The sequence below is a fragment of the Notamacropus eugenii genome, chromosome 2 (assembly GCF_028372415.1).
Source record: "Notamacropus eugenii isolate mMacEug1 chromosome 2, mMacEug1.pri_v2, whole genome shotgun sequence".
Taxonomy (NCBI): domain Eukaryota; kingdom Metazoa; phylum Chordata; class Mammalia; order Diprotodontia; family Macropodidae; genus Notamacropus; species Notamacropus eugenii.
In genome coordinates, this window is record NC_092873.1 from 439,516,348 (window position 1) to 439,531,155 (window position 14,808).

Sequence of the window (14,808 nt, forward strand, 5' to 3'; positions counted from 1 at the left end):
TTTATAGATGAAGATATTGAGGTTCAGAAAACTTAAGTCATTTGCCCAGGTTCATCCTGTTACTAAGTGACTAAGGCAGGATTTGAATGCAGGTCTTCCCGACTCCAAATCCAGAACTCTATTATACTGTCTCCCTAGGACAAGAAGCCTAACTAGTCTCCAGGGAATATTCTGCACCCTTTTTTACTCTGCTTTCTGTCCTCGCTACCCTAAGAGCCTCTTCTCAAGCACATTACGCTCACCGACCCCAAAATATGACTGGAATATCACTTCCTATCCCACCTCCAGGCTGGTGCCTGGGCAAGGGAAGGAATGACAGCTGCCCTTCGGCCTCAGTCACTCCAGCACAACAGGGAGCCAAGCTGGGGCTAATTTTACACACACGCCACCCACCCGCCCCCATCTCCACCCCCAGCTCATCTCAAGCAGCAACCGAGCTCAGGCTTGTCCAGTCCAGGGCAAGGGGCCCTCCAGGACAGGCACAGGGGAGAAGGAAGGGGCGAGCAGGGCGGGGGACACCGAGAAGAAGGCGACAGCGACCAGGGACAGCATGGAGCCCTCCTCGCCCCACGATGAAAATCAGAAAAAGAAGCAACCTAAGAAGCCAGTTCCTGAGATCCTGCCCCGACCACCCCGGGCCCTGTTCTGCCTCACCCTCCAGAACCCCTTGAGGAAGGCCTGCATCAGCATTGTAGAATGGAAGTATCCTTTGGGAAGGCACAAAGTGTCGGGGGCTGGGGACAGGGTGGGTGGAAGGCTGGGAGATCTCACACGATGACTGGCACTCCAGAGGGCAGGAGACAGGAGAGCAGAGAGACACAAGAAGCTAGCAATATTCAATCCTTCAATGCCCCCAAAGGTCTGTTGATTTCATCAGTGTGGGGATAGTCGTGGTGAAAGAGGAGATGGATGAGAGTGGAAATGGGGTTGTGGGATGAGTGTTGGATTTCAGGTCAGAGGACCTCGATTTAATCCCCTCTTTGCCACCTTTGTGACCTACCCACATCTCCTAACTTCCCTGGACCTCAGTTTCCTGATCTGTAAAATGAAGGATGACCTTTAACATCTCTTCTCATTTAAAATTCTTGAGATCCTGTGAATAAATGCTTAAGGTCCCAGAGTGTTAAGCTGGTAAGGTTGGGTTAGGGAAGGGGGGGGGGGGGGAATCAGTTATTGAGACAGGGAAAGGAAAATCCTCACACAAAGACTACCACCAAGTTGGAAAACAAGGTTATGAGCTGTTTCTGTTTTAGCCCAAATGGATTGCTCCAAGAGTGGAGACTGGGAATCACCTCCATCTAGCCTTTGTTTTAGCTCCTGTCAGGAAGGAGGGAAGCCTCTCTATTGGCTTAGAATTAGGGGGTCGGGGAGGGTGGCAGGACAGAAAGATTCTGAAGGAGGAAAGTGTAGTTTAAATGGTGAGTCTGGAGTTAAAAGAAAGGTGGGGACATAGAGAGAGTCCAGAAATTTGGAATGAGAGACTTAAAAGAAGGTTATAGTGCTGGGCTCTGGGGAGGTGAGCACATGGACTCCCTGGGAAAGGAGAAGAAAAAGTTATAAAGAGAGAAACAAACCATTTCAGGGGGAGAGTTGTGAGAGAGGTTGGAAATAACTTGGGTATGTATGAATCCTCTTCCCCACAGCTGCTCTCTGCCTCCCTAGATCAAATCTCCCTTTCTATTTCTCTCCCCATGCGCCAAGAGGTTTCTCTGACCACCCACCCCACCCCCACTCCTTGATCCTTCCCTTTTTTCCTTTCCTTTGGTTATAGTGATTTTTTTAATCCCCTTCCTTTTTGTGACCCACCTGTGCTCCTCCTTCTTCCCCATTTTCTTCCCCCCTCTCTACTCTGTTCCTCTCTCCTCTAATATCCTCTCCTCTCTTCTGCTTCTACCCCCCCCCCAATCCCATTTTCCAATTCCAACAGAATTGAGGTTGTCCCAACTAGGTCCATCTTTTAAAGTCCCAAGGCTACCCACCTTCCTCCTCCATTTCCACAGAATTCAGTTTTGCCTCCTACCATCCTGGTTATAGGGCTCCATCATGAGAAAATAGTGACAGCTCAGGAAACATCATTCTCATTCACTGGCCCTCGCTGCTGTCGCCCGGTGGTGAAGTGAGAGAGGGACCAGGAATAAGGAGTCTCAGTGGCAAGTGTGACCCAGTCTGATTCCCTTTATTCTCTCCTCCTTTGCCCCAATCTATTCTGCTCTATCTTCTCCATACCATGCCTTCCCCACCTCAATTCTATTTTTTCCTAATTTCTAAATTTCTTTAGACTCAGTCACACTTGCAGACTTATAGTGTTGTTGAAAGAGCCAGAGTCATGGAAATAGACTATTAGATTAATAGATTAAGACTAATAGATTAGTCTATAATAAGACTAATAGAAAAGACTAATTAATAGACTAATAAATTCAGATTTGGTAGTAGGTGGGGCAGGGTTACATGTGTGAATGTATATGGGTATGAATCAGCACATAGACATTGGGTCTTGGGGGTCATAAAGAACTGTCTTCAAATCTTGTCACTGACATTTAATATCTGTGTGACAGTCCAAAGTGATGTATCCTCTCAGCACCCCCAGGCAACTCTTGATGCTCAGAATTTCAGATTGATTGATGATTTGCATCAATGGTGGGAGTGGAGTTTCCATACCAGAAGTTCTCTATGCTGATGAAATTACAGGTGCTTACCTCTCCTCCTCTCCAATTCCCAGAGAAATCTTTGCATTTCTTTTTTAATAATAAATTTTTATTGAGATCTTTTGTTTTTATATCACCAAAATTTTTCCAAGTTTCACTTTCCTCCCCCTCCCAGAGCCATCCCCAAAGCTCTACATTTCTAAGCATATACAAGTAGGAGGAGGTATTCAAGTGTATGCATATGGACTGTGTGTGTGTGCAAATGTGTGTGATGACTTAACCATGGAAATCTCCTTGAGTCACTGGAAACTTGAGGGTTCATTCTCCCTCAGAGCTGTATCGCCAAGCCCTCTTCCATTCAAGCTCCAAATATATATTGACATAATACACATCCATCCATCAGCTTCCTAGGTCCCCTAGTAATACACCCCCTAATCTTAATTCTAGGTCATGAATCCTTTGGAGAGAGAGAGAGAGAGAGAGAGAGAGAGAGAGAGAGAGAGAGAGAGAGAGAGAGAGAGAGAGAGGAATGTCTGATGCTTCTAGCAATGGCCTGGCCTGAAGAGACAAAAGTAGAAAGTTCACAAGAGAGAGACTTTAAAGTCACTTGACAGTAACAATTCCATTCAGGTCAATTCTACATACAGTTGTCTTGTTACATTGATGACTCTTTAACAGTCATTGTTTCTTCCAAATAGCACACACATCCATACAGGCACATAAAGAGAACCATACTTAAGAATAAAGTTAAACAGGTGAACACTTCAACCATTCTGCATCCAAAGTCCTTTAGTGAGAGGAGGGAAGTATTTCACTATGCATTTCCTGAGCACCTACAAGGAGCAAGGCTTTCTGTCAGGTGATGGAAAGATGGAGCAAAGTTACAGAGCAGAATAAGATGGAGAAACCATTTTGCCTGATGGATAAAATATGTTTACAAATCATTCTAATACGATTTCAATTAAACTTGGCAAACATATCAAGTTCTTGCCGTGGGCAAGGCACTGTGCTAGGCACTGGGAGATGCAAGGACACAAATGAAAAATATTGCTTCCTTCAAGAATCTTATATTCTAGTGGTCTATATGTATGAGTTAAAAGCTGGTGGTACAAAAAAAAAAAGTAGGTTTGGGGAGATTAATTTCACATTGTAATAATAAATTTCACTTATTTAGTTTATAAATTTTACAAATATAGAAATTGGTGCTCTGAAAGTTTAAGTGACTTGTACCTGGTCACATAGTTAGTAGTTACCCCAAGCTTCTTATTAAAAGTTACAAGAGCTGGCATTTGAGCTAGGCCTCGAAGGTACAGAAACTTTGCCAGTCAGAGATAATCACAAAAAATAATCTATATTTATATAAGCATCTCAAGATTGACAAAGTGCTTTCCTTCCAATAATGCTGTAAGGTAGGTAGTACAGATATGATTATGCCTTTTTACAATCTCAGAGATTGGTGAGGCATCTAGGTGGCACGGTTTTGAACTTGAGTTCAAATCCTTCCTCAGACACTTATTGTCTGTGTGACTGAGCAAACTACTTACCATTTCTCAGGCTGTTTCTTCACCTTAAAAGTGGGGATAATAATGGCACTTATGTCCCAGAGTTGTTGTGAGGATTACACAAGGCAACATGTATAAAGTTTTCAAATCTCAAAGCAATATAAAAATGTTTGTTATTATTGTCCAAGGTTAGCCCAGCCAGTATGAATTAGGACCCAGAATTCAAACCTACAGATTCAAATCTCCATTGCCCAAGTGCAGCTCCATTATTCCTTGGACAACACCCCATTGCTTCTCAGGAAGTGATATGGGAAAGAGCCATGGATCACAAGGTCTACCATTTCCTACTTAGGCAAGTCAGTCAATAGGTTAATACAAAGGTTCACTTCTCTGGACTTCAGTGTCCTCATCCATAAAATGGGGATTACACTAGATGACACCTCTAAGTTCTCTTTCAGTACTAGACTTACATTAGATTATGATGTTCCAGAAGGAAAGATATAGAGACAGGAAAGTACAGATCTGATTTGGATAAGTGTGTGTGCATTTGTGTGTGTGTGTGTGTGTGTGTGTGTGTGTGTGTTGAAACAAATTTCACTGAATAGTGAGGAAGTTCATTTGATTAAATGTGCAGTTCTTAAAGTGTAGTTCTCAAAACCCTTTTAGGGAGTTTGCATACTCAAAATTATTTTCATAAACACATTTTGATTTCTAATATGGTAAATATCAATAGATATAACCCACATAAACAATGCTCCTTGGCAGGGAGGAGCCTCAATAATTTTTAAAAATGTAAAAGGTCCTGAGACGAAAATGTTTGAGAATCCCTGGCCTGGATTCTAGCGTAGTCAGAGATGTCAAACATCTGGCTACTACCCATATTGCTGACCACAGTTCTCCTGAATCAGATTAAAATGTAATTGGGAAATATCTGACAAAATAAACAAAAATACAACAGAGCATAAATAAAGTTAATACGCGGTTTTCTGAATCAACATGTGGCCTGCAGAGATCCTTATTGTGGGTTAGTGGGACCTGTTTCTATTTGAGTTTGCCACCACCAGACTAGAGTGGATGGTAGCCACAAAAGAGTTAGGGGTATAGGAAGATTGAAAATCTCACATCACAGAGATCCTTAAAATGCTGTGATTAGGAAAGTAGACTTTATTCTGTAAGCATCGGGGAGACATTGAAGGTTTTTCTAAGCAGAGGAATGAGATGATTAGAACTTGTTTTAGGAAAGTGACCACAAGGTTAAGGTGCTAAAGATTGGTCACGGTTGGAATAACATGAGTAATACTTCTAAATATGGAGTAAGAAATTCACTTTTCTGGAGTCTGAGAATATCACAATGACATGAGACTACCTCTCCTTGAACACCTGTGAGTGAATTCCAGATCCTCTTTCCCACCTCCTTCCCTGGATGTTACTCCCACTGAGGGACAATGGGCTATTTGCCTGGGATTCTGCAGGAACACCCTAAAGATTCTGCCCACTGACCCAGCTGTATACGAGTACTGTCCTGAGTTGTTTGAGGAGGCATCTATGCAACCGTTTTCCTTCAAAGGGGGCCACTGGTAATCAAGGTCTTTCCTTAACCTCATCTTCAGACCCTTTGAGACAATCATCTTACTCACCATCTTTGCCAATTGTGTGGCTCTAGCGGTGTATTTACCCATGCCTGAGGATGACAACAACTCCCTCAACCTTGGCCTGGTAAGCAAGCCCTGATGGCTTCCACTCCCACAGAAAATCACAGAACCAAAAAAAAAAAAGACCTAGACAGCTCAAAAGAATCCCCACAGTAACATACCCAAGTAGTCATCCAGCCTCTGATTGAAGACCCCTACAGAAGAGAAACTCACCTACCCCCAGGGTAGCATTAATGGTTAGGAAACTCAAGGCATTAAACCCAATTTGCCTCTTTCCAGTTAGGTGAATAGAATGACAGGCTTAGGGTCAGGAAGACTTATCTTCCTAAATTTAAATCTAGCCTCACTTACTTAGATGTGTGACCCTGGGAAAGTCACAGAACCCTGTTTGCCTCAGTTTCCTCATCTCTAAAATGAGCTGGAGAAGGAAATGTCAAACCGCTCTGGTATCTTTATCAAGAAAATCCCAAATGGGGTCACAAAGAGTTGGATACAACTAAACTACACAATTTTCTTCTGCTGCTACTAGTATTGTCCTCTGAGGCCAAACAGAACAGGACTAATCTTGCCACCTGATAGCCCTTCAAGAACTTGCAGATAACTCCTCCCCCACCCTCAATATTCCCTTCTTCAGGATCAACATCCCTTGTTCCTCAACTCATACACATTTGGCATAGATTTAGACCCTCCCCCACTCTTGGTGCCCTGCTCTGGTTTAATCACCAACTTATCTACATCCTTCCTAAACTGTGGTTCCCACAACTGAGCATGGTGTTCCATGAGGTCTAACCAGAGCAGGGCACAGTGGAATGATCTGTTGTTGGAAGTCACGCCTCTCCTTGGGCAGCCCAAGATCTCCTGGGCTTTTTTGGAAGTCCTACATGTTGCTGAGTCTTATTGAGCTTGTAATCCACTCCATTACTTTGGATCTCAGCCAGCTTTGTTTTCTACCTGGCTCTGGATAATGCCACTTGGGCTCCAGGGCACTGACAAAGTTGGTCAGTCTCTACTGACTTCTGAGGAGGGAGGCAGGAGGGGGGGATTGGACCTGGATGATCTCTGATGTCCCTTCCATCTCTAACTCTGTGACACTGAGCCATAAGCAACTTAGTAGGTTTATAAGATGAAGGATCTCAATCTTCCCTCCCCTGGGTATAATCTGGAAGAAATTTCACCTTGTCTTTGTGGAGGGCTATAGATTTTACCTCAGAGGAAGGGACAAATTTGAGAGTTCAGTCCCTTCTGCCTCAAGGTAGAACACAAAAGGTTACCTCTGAACTAGTCTACCAAGAACAGAAAATCCAGAACATTGAGAGGCAGAGAAAGGATAGCAGACTGGGCTTTGAAATCAGGAAGACCTAGGTACATATTCTATTGTTGATGTTTTCTAACTATATAGCTATAAGTAAGACATTCAACTGCTCAGTGCCTTGGTTTGCTGATCTGTAAAACAGGGGAAATAATTGTGCAACCCATTTCACAGGGCTGTTATGAGACTCAAATTAGGCAAAGACTTTTATATACTTTCAAATTTAACAGTACTGAAAGGAGGGGGTAAATTTTGCTTTCCCACTGGTGAAAGGAGTGGCTTGGACTCTCATAGATTTCTGGGATTTTGGTTTCTGCTAATCTCCCTGGTCAAGGAAACATCCATTGGGCTTGGGTTAAGGGCAGGCCTAAGAGAGGTCTCCCAGTCCCATCTCAAACCTGTGGGATATTTCCTTGGCAAAGGAGATCAGTGAAAACTTAAAATCCCAAGGGTCTATGAGAGTCCAGGTCATCTTTCCACCTGAAAGGGAACAAGATTTTCACATTTTCCCCTCCCCCTTCAAAAGGACTGTTAGAAAAATCTTTATCATACATTCATCGGGTTGGGAGTATTAAAGGGCTGAAGAATGCCCTGGGCTTCTTGATCTCCCCATCCCCCAAGATACCAAATCTGTCTGCCTCTATTGCCTTGTATAAAGAGAGGATCACCTACCTACCTTAGGGAAAGGCTGCTCTGGCTAGGCCATTGAGCATGTGCTTAGACCTAAATAAATCCATTTTTATCCTTAGAGGTCTTTTGTATTAGGTGTTCATAGGCTTCTGCTTAGTTTGGTGGAAGGTTGGGATTCTACATGTATTTTTTCCTTAGACAGAGGCTTTCTGCCAAAAAAGATAGAGGACAGGATGTACAAATAAAGATTTCTCGGAGTTGTGAAATGGGGATAGAGTCTATACAGATAGCAGAACCATAACTGGGTAATATAACCTGGGACTTTCCCCCTAGTGCCAATATGGGGTCAAGGTGTGGTATGGTTTCTCCTCATGGCATCCCCTTGTGGTCCACTATCCTGTGCAGATGAAGAGTTGAAAATGAGGACAGAGGTCCTGGGACAAAAGGAAGGAGAGAGTCAAAAGATAGTCGAAGCCCATCCCCTACCCTGGCATAACCCACACCCAGAACACCCCACCTGCTGTCTTCTGCTGCTGCTGCTACCTGCACTTTCCTCACTGTCCCCCCTCCTCATTTTTGCCCTAGATTAAAAAGAAATGCAGAGTTGCTTCTATGAAAATAACTAGCTTTAAGATTTACAAAGCAGATACTATACCATCTCCACTTTAAGAAGAAGGAAATAGGCTCAAAGGGATGGATTTAATGACTTTCCCACAATCACATAGCTAGAAAGTATTGTATTAGGGACTCAAATCTAGATCTTTTTCCTCTGCTTAGAGCACTCTTTGGGGCAGCTAGGTGTGACGTAGCCAATGACTCATCTTCCTGAATTCAAATCTGACCTCAGCCACTTACTAGCTGTGTGACGCTGGTCAAATCACTTAACTATGTTTGCCTCAGTTTCCTAATCTGTAAAATGAGCTGGAGAAGAAATGACAAACCACTCCAGTAACTCTGCCAAGAAAACTCCAAATGGACTCATGAAGAGTCAGAAACAACTAAAAAATGACTAAACAACAACAAAGAGCACTCTTTATTCTGTACAATGCTAGATAGGGGTGAAAAGCTGGTCTATGTTAAGATTAATCATAACCATAACCATTTATGTAATTAATGGCACAGATTCTTTAAGTTTACACAAGTCAGTTTCATCTTTTGAGGAAAAAATGACAAATCTCTTTTTAATATATCACTGTTATTTCCAGATATAATCTCAGTCATCCAGAATTGAACCTGTCCTTAGAACAAAGAAATAGTGATTGATTTTGACAATATCTGCTTCATTTTGTCAAAGTCAGGAGTCAACCCGAGGGGCAAGGAGGGGGTGATTATTTGGCTTATGCCCCTACCCTATGTGTCTCTTTATTTCTGGCCAAGTCAGACTATACAACGATGTGCTATTAAAAGAGAGTGGCAGAGAAATAACAAAAAAGCATGTTAATTATTCAGCACTATTGGCACCCACTTGCGCTGGCTGTCACCTCTCCCCCCCATTTGTCTCCTAGGAGTGCAAGTCAGCTATCTGCTAACCTCTCTGCTGCCCTAACACAGCAGGAGTGAGATGGGTGTGTTCACTCCCAGCAGGCTGTTCGCTCAGCCTCATCTGCCGCTTTTGGGAAGGTTGTTTCTGTGTCACAGCACAGCAGGATAAGGAGGGCTGGACTTTTCTTGGGAATCAGGTCTCACCTGTCTCTTCCTGGTGGCACTTTTATGTCTCTGATCCTATATCTATCTCCTCACCTTCCTGAGAATCCCATTGTCTCCTTAATACTACGAGTATTAGAAGCCAGCCTGCTCCACCAGAGGTGTGTGGGGGCAATATCATTCTGTAGAGTCCACAGACAGGCTTCTGGGAGGAAAGGCCCAAAAAGAGCATGGTGGCCAGGGAGACATCACCCTATATTTATAAAAACAATACTGATGGACAAAGGGTCCTGGGCCACCATCTGAAGGGGAACCACATGCACGTGTATGGAAGACAACTGGCAGACAGCAGCTGGAAAACATTCTAGGGGTTGACAGAATAACTAAGGGGCCTCTGAGGAAAAGTGTGAGGTTTTCAGGTATTGTTGAGCCTGAAGAAGAAAAGGCGGAGACTTAGAGTTAATAAGACTATTCTGCAAAGGGCTGTTTCATAAAGGAGCTCAGACCCGTATTCTCTATCTCAGTGGAGTCCAAACCAGGAAGAAGTAATTTAACTTTAGCCAGAGAAAGCGAAGTTAGGCATTTAGCTCTCCAACAAAAGCTCTCACTGTGGAGGAAATTTGCCTGAGAAAAGCTGGAGAATCTCCTTTCCTAGCAATCTTGCCCTAACAAAACGGATGCCTGCTGTTTGAGGAAAGATTTAATGCCCACCTCAAGGATACTGGGGATTTAGAATTCCTAAAGAAATTCTGGACTTTGTTACTACTTTTTGACACCTTTTGATGGGGGAGGAGGGACAAAATGAAGGTATAAAATCTAACGACTTAAGTGGGGTGGAGAGAAGAAAGTGACAAGGAGAGATGGTGTGTGTGAGTACATAGACATATAACCTGAAAAGACAACATGGTAGAGTAAGGAAAGGGTATGAGATCTGGAGTTGGAGAATGGGTTCAAATCCTGGCTCTGTTACTTGCTACCTTTGTGACACTGTCACTTTACTTTTCCAAGACTCAGTTTCCTCATCTGTAAAATGAAGTTTTACTCTATAACTCTAAGGTCCTTCCCAGCTCTAAAGCTATGATCCTGTAAGCCTATGATCCTTGGTCTGTCCCTAAAAAAGAAAATATACCCTGAATCTTTGATGAGAAATAAAAGCCTTATGGGGTAAGATAACCTGCTCTGCTGGCTTACCAGCTTTGTGCAAAATAAAATAATTTTTTTAAACCTTACATGAGGCTTCATTATTCCAGTTTCAGGGAGAAGGCATTCATTTCTCTTTGGAGTACTGTCTACTTTTTCAGGCCCCCAAAGTCTAGACCACCTTGTTCTGGTTCTTGAGGGCAATAAGGTTACAAAGGACAAGGATTCTGATACTGAGCAGTGTGCCCCCAGGGGAATATAAAACTCCTTACCTCAGAAGCTGAGACACCAGAAAAGATCCTGGATTTCCCTCCCTTCAGCCCCTAGTTTAGACCCAGACTGACACAGAATGATCCTGGCTAGAGGAAAAGGATTCATTCCCCATCAAGTGAATTGTACCATAGATTAACCACTGCAGCAGCTAGTTGGTATAGGGCATGTAGTACAGGACTTGTCATCAGGAACTCCTAGGTTCAAATCCTGCCTCAGACGCTTCCTAACTATGTGTCCCTGGGCATTTAATTTCTCACAGCCTCAGTTTTGTCATTTGTAAAATGAGGTTAATTGCCAGGCCTAGAGGCCTGAGGGCTACCCGAGTCTTACCTTACCTATCACAGGTCTTTGGCTGGCCAAACCGGATAAACGTATGAGAGAAGAGACTTTCCGGAGTCGAACAAGGGTTAGGCTTTATTCAGGGTCCTGGTTACATATGCAGGGGGAACTCTTCCTTAGGAGAGAGAAATCTCCCAAGGAGGCAAAGATCTTACAGTAAGAGAATGAAAGCAGAAGTGGGAGAGAGGGGGGAGGGAAGAGGGAAGAGAGGAAAAGGGGCCTTCTGTCCTGTAAGGGCCCTTCAGGCTTCCCTGACCCTACTTAAGCTCTCCGGCCGTGTAGTTTGCACCTGAATACCGTGCCTGTTAGATAACAATAGGTGTGCCCAGATCTGGGCCAGTCTCGAGGGCGGGGATGCTCTCTCCCATCACGTTTCTCACGGGAAGAGGCGGAAATACACGAGATCTCACTCCTCAATTCCCTGCTGTTTCCTGGGGGGCCTCATGAGAACTCTAAGGTTTAGAAGCTCTCACCTTTACCTGCCCGAGACTGTCCACATGGAACTGAGCTTACACCCCCAACAGTTAATAATACCACTTATCTCACAGTTGTTACAAGGATTAAATGAGATAATAGAGGTGCTGTGCTGTAAAACTGCTAGTTATTATCATCCTGCCTATTGATTAGAATTAGCTACAAAGAGAATTTCCCCTTGTTGATTCCTCCAAGAATTTTATTCTCTATTACTTGTCCTTTCTTCTGTCTTCTGGACATATATACTTTTTTTAATTTTTTTTAGAATTATTTTTTTGTTATTCTGAATTTGGCATATACCAACAAGCATTTCCCTTCTCAAAGAAAAATGGAAAAAGATTGTGTATGAAATCAAGAATCTATTTTATATAGTTTATATTTTGAACTTTAAAATTATATTTTTTTAATGAACAAAAATTTGTCTTCTCTCCCTCCCCTATCTACTCATTGAAAAAAAGAAACAATGAAACCTTTTTAACAGATAGCCATAATTAAGTCAAACAAACTCTACCTTGTATTTTTTAAATAAGTATAATAAATTCAACATATCCATTTAAAAGCTCCTTGTTTGGGGTTTACTCTGAACTTCCTTCTGTGCATCTTTTAAAATTACTTCACCCTCTTCTTTCTTATCTTATTTTTTGGGTACTATTATTACAAGAGTCCCCATGTCCCCTCCTAGTTCCTTCTCCCTTCCCCCAGCCCCCATCACAAAAAAGCATAGTCAGCCAGGCATAGTCACACTCACCAGTAACCCATCTACCCAGGAGGCTTGATGGCTTTGATCCAAAAGGATCAAAGAAAGGGTAGAACCACAGCTTAGACTGGGTAGAAAAGTGGTACAGTGGAAAGGCCATTGACTGGGGAGTCAGAGGACCTGAATGTAAAACCCACCTCCAGCACATATTGGCTATAGGTCCTTGGGTAAGTCACTTAACCTCTTAGGTCTCAGTTTCCTCACATGTAAAAGGGTGAGAGTTGAGCTAGGTGGTCTATGAGGTCTCTTTATTTCTAAATTTTTTATCCTACAATCATTGAAAACAGAGAAAATCTTCTCAATTCTTATTTTTCTTTTGTCTTCTCTACCGAGGAGAGTAACCTTCGGGACTGGATAGGACAGAACAAAAATGGTTAATAGAGAGTTGATAGCCAAGCTAAATAAGGAGAGATAATTGGAGATCTCTTAGCAATGTTTGATGAGTTCAAATCATTGGGTTCAGGTGAACCATATCCTTAGGTACTGGAAGAGCTAATGAATGTGACAGTTGAACCACTATAAATGATGCTTAAAAGATTGTGCAGAACAGGGGTGGTGACTCAAAGCTGAAGAATACATACCCTGACTGTCAAAAATGGAAGAGAATGGAACTAGGAAACTATAGATGAGAGACAGACTTCAATTCCTGGGAAAATTCTAAAATGCATTACTAAAGAGTTGATTAATGAACATCTAGAAAAGGAAACAGAGATCACAAAGAAAAATTTTTGCTCATCAAGCTCATGTCATGCTAGTCTAACTTCATGACCATTTTGACAGGATTTTCATTGTTGTTGTTCAGTTGTGTCTGACTCTTCATGACCCCATGGATTTTTGCCTCATGTCAATGCTTGTCCTTTGTGTTTTCTTGGCAAGGATACTGGAGTAACTTGCCATTTCCTTCTCCAATGGATGAAGATGATCAGGTTAAGCGACTTTCCCAGGGTTGCACTGCTAGTGTCTGATAGTTGAACTCAGATCCTTCTGACTCCAGGTACAGCACTTAATCCACTGTGACCCCTCACTGCCTCTAATAAACAATCCTTTATCATATTTCTTCATGGGACTTGTTCCATCCAAGATAGAGAATATTCAGATCTAGAAGCCTTCCTTCTCACTGGGTTTTGCTCAAGAGAAACTTCCTTTTCTTCCATGGATCCCCTCATTCTGTTCCACATTACTCCGTGTCATCTGGGAGAATAAAAGATTATGTAGGTTATTTCAATAGTAATTCACATATATCCAAGGCTTTAAAGTTCACAAAATGCTTTCCTTAGAACAACCTTATGAGGTAGGTAAGCCTAGAGAAGGAGGTAATCAGTTCACAGCAGGGATTCCCCTGCATCGGTCTCTCGAGAATCAGAAGATTTTTCTCTGAACCTGACTGACTGTCCATCTCTGGAAGCCAAGTTTGAACTCAAAACCTAATTTGCATCAAACGTATCTCTCAACCACCCTGGCAGGCTCTAGCCTTGTCAAACCTGATTCTTAACCCCTTTTGTATGGTTCAGAAGCCATATTTTAAACTATGCCTGAGGACAGAGTAATAGTCCTTTTAATGTTTATTTATTTATTTTTAGTTTTCAACATTCATTTCCACAAAATTTTGAGTTCCAAATTTTCTCCCCATCTCTCCCCTCCCCCCACCCCAAAACACCATGCATTCTGATTACCCCTTCCCCCAATCTGCCCTCCCTTCTATCATACCCCTCCCTTCCCTTATCCCCATCTTCTGTCTTTTCTTGTAGGGCAAAGTAGATTTCTATATCCCATTACCTGTATTTCTTATTTCCCACTTGTATGCAAAAATAATTCTCAAAATTCGTTCCTAAAACTTTGAGTTCCAACTTCTCTCCCTTCCTCCCTCCCCACCCATTCCCACTAAGAAGGTAAGCAATTCAGTATAGGCTATGTATGTATAGTTTTGAAAAAGACTTCCATAATAGTTATGTTGTGTAAGACTAACTATATTTCCTTCCTATCCTGCCCCCCATTTATTCTATTCTCTCTTTTGACTTTGTCCCTCCCCAAAAGTGTTTACTTCTAATTACTCTCTCCTCCCATTTGCCCTCCCTTCTATCATACCCCACCCCACTTATCCCCTTCTCCCTTACTTTCCTGTAGTGTAAGATAGATTTTAATACCAAATTGAGTGAGCATGTTATTCTCTTAAGCCTTAAGCCAAATGTGATGAGAGTAAGCTTCACTTTTTCCCTCTCATCTCCCCCGTTTTCTCCTCCATTGAAAAAGCTTTTCTTTGCCTCTTTTATGAAAGATAATTTGCTGCATTCCATTTCTCCCTTTCTCCTCCCAATATAACCCCTTAATTTTGTTTTGTAGATATCATCCCTTCCTATTCAACTCACCCTGTACTGTCCATATATATATATGTATATATGTATGTATGTGTATATATGTATATATACATATGTATATATGTGTG

The 14,808-nt window shown here is 42.4% G+C and overlaps 1 protein-coding gene across 1 annotated transcript in view; it reads left to right on the forward strand.

Annotated features, from left to right (window-relative positions):
• Positions 1–450: 450 nt before the first annotated feature.
• CACNA1S (calcium voltage-gated channel subunit alpha1 S) overlaps positions 451–14,808 on the forward strand; it is a 102,322-nt gene continuing 87,964 nt past the window's right edge. The window contains exons 1-2 of the mRNA XM_072648237.1: positions 451–702; positions 5,758–5,863. Of these exons, the coding sequence (XP_072504338.1) occupies positions 551–702; positions 5,758–5,863 (258 nt within the window). The 5' untranslated portion in view covers positions 451–550. The remainder of the gene's footprint in view (positions 703–5,757; positions 5,864–14,808) is intronic.